The following is a 10053-nucleotide window of genomic DNA, read 5'->3' as shown; positions in this document are numbered from 1 at the left end:
CAAGCAGGAGTCAAATCCCCACAGTGTGATCGCTCACAACAATCCCGAACTGTTGGTTTACGCTATCCAGCCAAACACACAGGGACCAGCTAAAATGTTGGACTTTTATAGAGACCAGCTAAAATGTTGGACTTTTATTCCGACCAGGGCACAGGGAAGCATGTTTGGAGGATACTGAAATCAAAGCAGGAAAACCAAACCCTGATGAAAATTTACAGATCCCTCAAATTGACTTGGTGCTACCCAGGAACAGGGGAATAGAAAATATGAGTAACGAGCCACCAGATTAAGAACGTCCCAGAGAACTACTAGTGGTGTACTGCCTGTTATACTTAAAGATTATTTTTTGATTGGTTCTATGGAGTGCTTTAATGAATATTTCATGTATAATATAAAGTAGTGGACATGGGATATTAAATATATTAAATGTCCTTTTATTAATTGTGTATGGTTTTATATAACATGATGCTGGTAACTCCTGTTAATATGGGGCCCAGCTATGTTGGTGTGAACATTGTGGCTGTTTCAGAATTTTAGCCAGGGGGAATGTAAAGGGACAGTTGGCGCCTCACAAAAACATTGTGAGAGTTTTTGATTGGCCCTTTCCCAGAATGAATGTTTGATGGGAAACCAGGACCCTGAGACTGACAGGCTCCAGGAGCAATGGGGATAGGCCAATGCTCCAAGTGAGGCTGATTGACAGGGCAGGCAGGCCAATGAGGGAGTTGGAGGCTGCAGCTGCCTGGGCCAGAGCAGGTCCGAGTTAAGGACAAAGCAGGGTCCCAGGCTGAGCTGGGAGCAGAGCCGCACTGGCCAGAGCCAGAGGGGTCAGAGAAGCATCCCAGGGAGCAGGTCAGTGCTGGAACCAGAGCCACTGCAGCCAGAGAAGCAGCCTAAAGTCCTGAGCTGGGAGCAGAGCTACACCAGCCATAACCAGAAAAGCCAGAGAAGCAGCCCAGGGAGCTGGAGGAAGAGCAGCAGCATTGCTTGGGCTGGAGCTGGGCTGGAGCAGTCTTGAGCTGGGTGCACTGAGCAGCCGGGAGAGCGAGGAGGACCCTGGTCAGAGGATCCAGCCCAGGAAGATGCCCCAAGCTACAGTGGAAGAGGAATCATAACCCCAATGGGGGAGCCGACTCTGGGAAGAAGGGCTCTGTCATCTAGAGCCTGAGGGCATGTGGCCACTGCCAGAGCCAGTGTCTGAACTGTGGCATCCCTGCAGCACAGGCAGGGCCTGGGCAGGAGGCCTGGGACATGTGAGGAACAGCCTGCGAATGGCCCTTACATTTCAGAGATGACTGTTTGTGATGCTCCCTGCCATAGAGCGGAATGACGTGTTCTCCTTTCCTTATACAGGATGGGCAGAGGTGATGTCCCAAATTCTGTTTGCTAGAAGCTGCGAATGGGCAATGAAGGATGGATCACTTGATGATTAGCTGTTCTGTTCAATAGACTCCTTTCTCCAACCCACCAAACTAGCCCATAGAGATATACATCAGTGGGTGTTACCTGCTTAAGGACCTTTGTGAACCATGAGAAAACAAACCCATGGGATGATGATTCCCCATGTCTACCTCCTTTCTGAGATCTATCAGTTAGCCAGTTCTCACTCCATCTAAAGAATGATCTAATGATACTCTCTAGTGCTAGTTAATTGATCTAAATGTCACATGGTATTAGGTCAAATGACTTGCAATTGTCTAAGTCTATTCCATCTCTTCAATTCCCTTTATTAAGCAAATTTGATATCACCTAAAAAAAGAAATCATGTCTGTTTGACATGTCATATTTTCCATCAGATCTTGTTCAACGGTATGAATTGTAGTCTTATCCTTTAAGTGTTTATTGACTAAATATCCTATGTGCTTTTCCATTATTGTGCCCAGGACTGACGTCAAACTAACAAGCATTTCATACCCAAGTCATCCCTTTTTGAATACTGGCATAGTATTAGCATGCTATCAATCTTCCCATAGTTACCAGTGGATGAGAAAGAAGTTCATGTGATCTGAGTGCATCATCCAGATTCTTTCCAAATGCAGCACAGAAAGATTATTTGAACAGTTTTCCCGTTTCTGCATGATTATTAAGTGTTGCCATCTGCATCTAGTAAAGGCCTTTACCACTCTCTGGATTTCCTTTGTTTCTAATATACTTGAGACATCTGATTAAAATATGACTGGGTAGATCACTGTTGCTAGCACTGTTAAATAATCACAACAAGTCTTGTACAAATTATATTATGTAAGGTGTCTATGGAAAAGTTATAGTTTGCCAAATATGATTACCCTATTTGTACACATTTATCATTTTTGTATCTGAATAATGAGTATGTACTTGTATTTCAGATGTGCTTGCTCCTGTGGTAACACCTACAAGGTATTCAGCCAGCACATCTTACACTTAATTCACAAAATTAAAGTGTTAAGACATCACTTAACTCACAATGGACCATAGAAGAGGCTTATCCTGTGTTTTCCCACAAAGGATTTCTCAAAACTGGGTGACTGGGCAACAAAATGGCAGATGAAATTGAATGTTGATGTAAGTGGAGTCAGGATGAGTTCTACCCTGACACCTGGTGCTGATTTGTGGCAAGTTATGCAAAATAACTTCAGGGTCTGGTCTTGTTTGCATAGGCACACCCACCTTGCCTAGCATGAGCCCACAGCTGTTCAAATGGTCACTTTGGCTGCTGTGGGATCCCCAGTTTCTCTGTTATTGGGGCAGGAAGAATAAAGTGGTGTTACTCTGATTACCCTGAATCAAGGCCAATGGAACTGTTTTATGACAGAGGGATTCACCGTCAACTGAGTAGTACTTGCTAGACAAGGGATGTGGGTTTCAATGCCAGTGAATTGAGAAAAGTTGGTGTTTATACTTGGTGGCATGGGCCTTGAAATTCTTCTCTTCTCTTCTCTTCTCTTCTCTTCTCTTCTCTTCTCTTCTCTTCTCTTCTCTTCTCTTCTCTTCTCTTCTCTTCTCTTCTCTTCTCTTCTCTTCTCTTCTCTTCTCTTCTCTTCTCTTCTCTTCTCTTCTCTTCTCTTCTCTTCACTGTTGAATAGCAGAGCTAATCTTGATTCCATTAAGAGTCTAGTTACAGGCTGCTGTGCTGAATTCACTTTGAGCCAATAGTGCACCAGCACTGGGGCTCCCCTACTACAAGTTGAAATCACTAAGAGCTGAGATCACTGAGTGCTGTATTAACTACCAGGGGAGCCTGAAGATATATTGCTAAGTGGCTGGCAGAGCAGAGTAGTTGGTGGGGCAGTTGGAGCAGCCTACAGGATGGTGTGTGGAGTGAAGCGGAACTTAGCAGTTTGTGGGATGGTTGGAACTGCCCACGGAATGGTGGGTGGAGTGGAGCAGAGCTGAGCAGTTTGCAGGATGATTGGAGCAGCCCAAGGGACAGCGAGTGGAGTGGAGTGGAGCGGCTGGCGGAGCATAGCAGTTTGCGGGACAGATGGAGCGGCTCATGGTTTCGCTGGTGGAGTGGAAAGGCTCGTGGTGAAGGCTGCAGCAGAACCCCACAGAGAGGCAGGCCAGTCGGCCTCAGGCTACGTAAAGTGCCCCTTAACACCCTGTGTGCCCCTCCCCCCATTTCCACCCAGGTTGGGGTGTGGGGTGATAAAACCCAGCAGATAAACTTTCGAACTCTGGGGCTGCAGTGACCAGGGACAGAGACTTTTGGGTTGTTGGAATTTTTGGACTTCAGGTGATTCTTGGGTGTTGGACTCAAGAGAGTTTTGGGGTGTTGTACTTTTGGGACTTTGGGTGATTTTGGGGTTGCTGCACTCAAGAACTAAAGGGAAAGGACACGGTCCAATTTGCTGGGGTGGGCCTTTGCTCATGGTTTGGTCTATGAACCCTAGTTTTGGTGTTTTCCCAATTTGATGCTGATGTCATTTACCTCATGTTATTAAAAATGTTATGCTACACCGAGACTCTGTGCTTGTGAGAGGAGAAGTATAACCTCTTTGAGGCTCCCAGGGGAGTGTGTAAGATTTTCCCAGGTCTCTGGGTGGAGGCTCGAGCTGGTTTTGCATTACATTGTTGGGAGGGGACCCCTATGTGCTGAACCCAGCCCTTGCTGCTATCAACTCTGCCTGGCAGAAGGGTTACATTAATAAATGCAAAGAAATGCACATTGGAAAGCATAATTCCAACTATATATATATATATATATAATGATGGGGTCTAAATTAGCTGTTACCACTCACGAAAAAGATCTTGGAGTCATTGTGGATTGTCTGCCATGACGTTTCAAAGATAATAACTAATGGCTCAGATATCTCCTCAGTCAGCTCCTTCAGAGTATTCTAGGATGCATTTAGTCAGGCCCTGGTGATTTGAAGATATCTAACTTGTCCATGTAACTTTTATCTTGTTCTTTCCATATTTTAGCATCTGAATCTACCCAATTTCCACTTGTATTCACTATGTTAGGTGTCCAAATGCCATCTACCTTCCTGGTAAAAACCGAAACAAAGAAGTTATTAATCATCTTTGCAATTTCCACATTTTCTGTTATTGTTTTTCCGTCTTCATTTAGTAGCAGGTCTATCCGGTCCTTGGTCTTCCTCTTGCTTCTAATGTATTTGTAGAATGTTTTCTTGTTACCCTTTATGTCTCTAGATAGTTTGATCTCATTTTGTGCCTTGGCCTTTCTAATTTTGCCCCTACACACGTTATTTGTTTATTTTTATCCTTTGTCATTTGACCTTGTTTCCACTCTTTGTAGGACTCTTTTTTTTTGTTTTTTTTAGATCATCCAAGATCACTTTCACCTAAACTGCTTTCAACTTCCAAATTCGAACCCAACAAATGATTTTTGTATCTTACATTTATTTCAACTCAGAGAGTGCTGAAGCACTGGAATGGGTTACCTAGGGAGAGGGTGGTATCTCTAACTTTAGAGGTTTTTAAGGCCCAGCTTGACAAAGCCTTGGCTGGGATGATTTATTTGGAGTTGGTCCTGCATTGAGCACGGGGTTGGACTAGATGACCTCCTGAGGTCTCTTCCAACCCTAATATTCTATGATTCTATGATTATTACAATTGTGTCATTAGTCCATGCAGTTAACAGTGTTCTGTCCAAAATATTATATATGAATTGTTCTTCGTCTGGTTGACTATCCTATCTTCAGTAAAGGAAAGATCCTTTTTCCAATCTACATAAGGTTTTTGTTTATTTTCTTCTATATCATATGCAAGAACTATATGTTTCCCTACTTTTCCTTTGACTTGTTGATAAAACCTATGAAGAGTCATTTGGCTACTTAATGTCTCTGGGCAACAGTATGTTTCTGTGGGAAATTTTTCCATAATACAAGTTTTTGTTTATCTTTTAATGTTACATGTAACCCTAGTCTATACAAATCTGACATAAGATTGTGTACCTTACACATTGTTACAGTTGTATCATTAGTCCATGCGGTAAAGAGTGTCCTGTCTCAAATTTTAACTATGAATTGTTCTTGGTCTGGTGGGTAATTCCATTTAAAGAAAATCTCAGTCGACAGGCCTGGTGTTTTAAATGACTCTTGGCCTGGTTTTACTCTTTCTTGTACTCAAGTCACTGTTATCTGTGAATTTTAAACCTTAATAGGCAAATCTGAGTTTAGTCCCACCATAACATTTTGCTCCACTGCAACCATTTGTGTCTCTGGTGGAGAACCTGCCTGTGATTCAGCTCATCTGCAGCATTCAAGCAGACATATAGGGTTACTGTGGGTGCGAGTGGTATTTTTATTGTGTCTGTCACTGAGCTCTTTTGTGTTGGCTTTCTTGCACCATCTTTGGTTCTGGTGCCTGTGGAGAGATATTTCCCTTCAGATACTGCTTTAGCTGATTCGCATTGTGATATTTATCTCCTTTTTCGGTACTTGGTACAATTTTGATTTTATACACAGAGGCACTTAATCTGTCCACAATAGTCTCTAGCCCAGTTTATGGGTTACATAAGTTGTGTTCAGATCTACCATTGAATAAAAGCGTAACCTGGTTTCCAACCTCACAAGCTTTTTTTTTTTTTAATTTTGTCAAAATAGGCTCTTGTCTTTCATTTGAATTTTTCCAATTTGCAAACTACCTGATTCAGATGTTTCTGTAATGCTTGCAGACGAGTTTCAAGCTTTACTCCCTTTAGCTGTGTGCCGCTGGCATGATATAAAAGATGCTCTGGCACATGCGTAGTTTGTTTAGTTATAACCTCACCGGGTTTATGATTTGTAGAGGCAGCTGGAGTTTCCCTGAATGCTATTAAAAAGAGAGGATTCAGGGTGTCTCAGCTGTGTCCATTAGCATCTACCAGCTTTTGCAATGTATGTTTGATGGTATGATTTTTTCGCTCTACCATCCCTGATTATTGAGATCTGTATGGAATATCCAATTTTTGTTGCACTCTTAATAAATGTAGGCCTTTTTGGAAAACTTGTTCGGTAAACTGTGTTCCACTGTCTGACTCCATGCTAGCAGGGAGTTCTCAGTGAGAAAATTCTTGGTCAGTTAGAGCCTCTGCTGTGGCTACAGCGTATTTGCTTTTAAAGGAAATGCTTCCGCCTATTAAGAGAATGGATTAATGACAACCAGAAGGTATTGGTTTCCATGGAACTTCATATAATTGGGATCTTAAAGGACCATTCTATTTTGTTGGAGTAGGATTATTCTCTGAACAAACTGAACAATTTTCACTGTACGGGTGTACATTTGCCTTCATGCATGGCCACCAACCTATCAAGTTGACGCACTGCATGTTTTTCTTCCACCACTTGATGGCCTTCTGATGGTACGTCATGTACCAAATAGATCATTTCCCTATGTTTGCATGTTTGTTTGTCCAAATTCAAGCAATTTCTTTTTTCAAGAGTTTATAGAGTGGAAGTGCACTGTGAGCAAACTTAGGGATGAAGTTTCGATGGTATCCTGCTAAACCTAAGAATGAATGTAAAGCAGTTATGTTAGTGGGCATGGGTAGTTCCCAAACTGAATCCATCTTTTGGTGTGCAGATGATCGACCTCCTTGGGAAAATGTGATACCCAGGGAGGAAACTGCTTGGACCATTAATCCTGTGTCCTTGATGATTTGAAAAAGTTCAGCTGATACTCTAGGTGTTTCTCTTGAGTTTCTGTTGCTAAGCAAATGTCATCTACATATTGAAATAGATCAGAGGGTTCTGAAAACCTTGACAAAATTCATTTCATTTACCCATGGAAAATGGATAAATTTTTATGTAGCCCTTGGGGCCAGACTTGAAATGGAAACTGACCCCCTTCTACTGTGAAAGCTGGGCAACGTTGGCTTTTCTTAGACACATGGTAGAAAATCATTTTGCTTCAGGATTGATAGATTTAATCAGGTCAGGCATTTTGCATACAACAGCTGTACAAGCTGGAGTTACTTGATTCGACTTTTGATAGTCAATGGTAAGATGACACGACCCATTTGTTTTTTGTACTGGGCAGATTGGAGAGTTGCCTATTGAGATAAACTTGTGAATGATTGTCTGTTGAAACAATGATTGAATGGTTTTAGCAATTTGAGGTGAGGCCTAAAAAACTGGAAAAAACTGCCATTCCTAGGAAAATCTGCAATGGCTCTTTTTCATGTGACAGGTTTGGGGCCACAGCTGAAGAGGTGGAGCATTTACCAACGATTAGAAAGGTGTCAACTCTATGAATAGTATATAGATCAATTCCCTAATTTTCCACACCAACATAGCATAGTAAGGTCAGAAAAGGATTTAATGTCTCTCTGACTCTCCAGCACCACATCACCAGCCAGCTCTGCTTGGAGGTCTGAGAGCCAGAGGACCAGCAGAAAATTTTAGGTCCCTTTACGAGTAAAGAGCCGGAGCAGCCTGTCCCGGATCTGTTTGGTCCTCACCCCGTAGATGATGGGATTTAGCACAGGGGGCATCAAGAGGTAAACGTTGGCAATGAGAATGTGGAAATGCAGGGGTACATTCTGAACAAATCGGTATATGAGGGAGAAAAAGAGACTTGGGATGTAAAAGGCTAAGATGGAACAAAGGTGGGAGATGCAGGTCCCAAAAGTCTTGATCCGGGCATCCTTTGTGGGGAGGCTGAAGATGGCCCTGAGGATCTGGGTGTAAGACAGGGCAATGAAAATCGCATCCAGACCCATCACACAGAACACCACAAAGAGGCCATAGTAGCTACTGATGCGAGTGTCAGCGCAGGCCAGCTTCACCACGGCTATGTGTGCGCAGTACGGCTGGGGGATGATGTTGGTTCTGCAATAAGGCCACTGCCTTACCAGGAAGGGATATGGCAGTACAACAATGCTGCTGCGCAGCATCATGGCCAGGCCAATCTTAGCCACAATGGACTTTGTTAGGAGGGTGGAATGTCTCAGGGGATCACAGATGGCCACGTAGCGATCCAAAGCCATGGCCACGAAGATCCCAGACTCCATCCCTGAGAAGCAGTGAATGAAATACAGCTGGGTGAGGCAAGACCTGAAATCTATCTCTCTGGAATTGAACCAGAAGATGCTCAGCATTTTGGGTACAATGGACGTACATTCAACCAAGTCGGTGATGGCCAGCATGCAAAGGAAATAGTACATGGGCCCATGGAGACTCGGCTCTGTCTTCACAGTGAACAGGATGGTGAAGTTCCCCAAGATTGCTGTGACATACATGGTGCAGAAGAGGATGGAGATCCAGACGTAGGCAGCCTCCAGGCCAGGAATGCCCAGCAGGATGAAGGTGGAGGGGTTGGTGAAGTGGGTTGTGTTGGAATCTGACATGCAGTAGGGGAGAAGGTGACCAGTTCTAAAGCAGAACGATCTCTCCTGCATGTACTGTATGTTCCCCAAACTTTCTGTATGTTCCCAGGCTCTCAGGTGATGGTCGCTGTACAAATGCCTGGATGGAGAGACAATGTTAATGTGAGACACTACTTCCTATGCTAACAGGTGGCTCTTCTCATGGGTGAAGCAGATTGGTCACTCTTCACACACTGAAAAATGACATTGTCATTTTTCAGAGAAATGAATTATGAGCAACAGACCCTAGTAATGCCAATTCCAAATTTTAAGGGGCCCCTTGCATCACTAATTCCTACATGTCATGGTCTGAGAAACCTTAATAGGCACCAGCAGGAAACATGTTTCTGCATACTGTTTATCCATATTGTTCCTCTCAAGACTGTATCCTCACTCTGTCGCTCAGCCATTATTGGATTAAAATGTTTAGCTCAAAGGGATTCACAAATGGGGACACTTTTAGGAAAGGGGGAGTCTATACAGGAAGGATGTGCTCCACCTGAACCAAAATGGAAATAGATTGCTGGGACTTAAAACTAAAAAGGTCATAGAGAAGTTTTTAAAATAAGAGTTCGGGGAAAGCCGACAGGTGCAGAGGAACATGGTTCAGACAAAGACATCCCTAAGGGTCTGATCTATTAATGGAGATTCTCTAAGTCTTACTGAGGACGAGAAGATGGAAAATGATAAAATACAGGCAGGATCTCATGAGAAACAATTAAATGAAAAAGTGTCCCATTCAATTACATCCTGTAATTATAGACAGTTAAAAGGACTAAAGTTTTTAAAATGCTTATACACCAATGCTAAAATTCTAAATAACAAAATGGGCAAACTAGAGTGCCTCATATCACATGAGGATATTGATATAAGAGGCATCACAGAAACTTGTTGGAATGAGGATAATCAATGGGATACAGTAATACAAGGGTACTAATATATTGGAAGGACAGAAGAGGTCATGCTGGGGGGAAATAGTGCTATATATGAAAGAAAGTGTACAATCAAATGAAGTACAAATCTTAACTGTATCAAATTGTACCAAAGAATCTCTATAGATAGAAATTTCATGTCTTATAATAAGAATACAGCGGTAGGGGTATATTACAGAACGCCTGAGCAGGATTGTGACAGAGACTATGAAATACTCAGGGCAATTAAATAGGCTATTAAAATAAAAAAACTAATTGATAATGGGGGATTTCAACTATCCCCACATTAACTGGGTACATGTCACCTAAGGACAGGATGCTTCTGGGAGCAGC

At 42.8% G+C, this 10053-nt stretch overlaps 1 protein-coding gene across 1 annotated transcript; it reads right to left on the bottom strand.

Moving 5' to 3' along the window:
- Positions 1-7822: 7822 nt before the first annotated feature.
- LOC115643091 (olfactory receptor 52R1-like) lies at positions 7823-8770 on the bottom strand. The gene has a single exon (XM_030546899.1). It carries the CDS (start codon positions 8768-8770, stop codon positions 7823-7825), a length of 948 nt encoding a protein of 315 aa, XP_030402759.1.
- Positions 8771-10053: the final 1283 nt, after the last annotated feature.

The sequence above is a fragment of the Gopherus evgoodei genome, unplaced genomic scaffold (assembly GCF_007399415.2).
Source record: "Gopherus evgoodei ecotype Sinaloan lineage unplaced genomic scaffold, rGopEvg1_v1.p scaffold_50_arrow_ctg1, whole genome shotgun sequence".
NCBI lineage: Eukaryota > Metazoa > Chordata > Testudines > Testudinidae > Gopherus > Gopherus evgoodei.
This window is presented reverse-complemented; position numbering and strand designations above follow the sequence as displayed.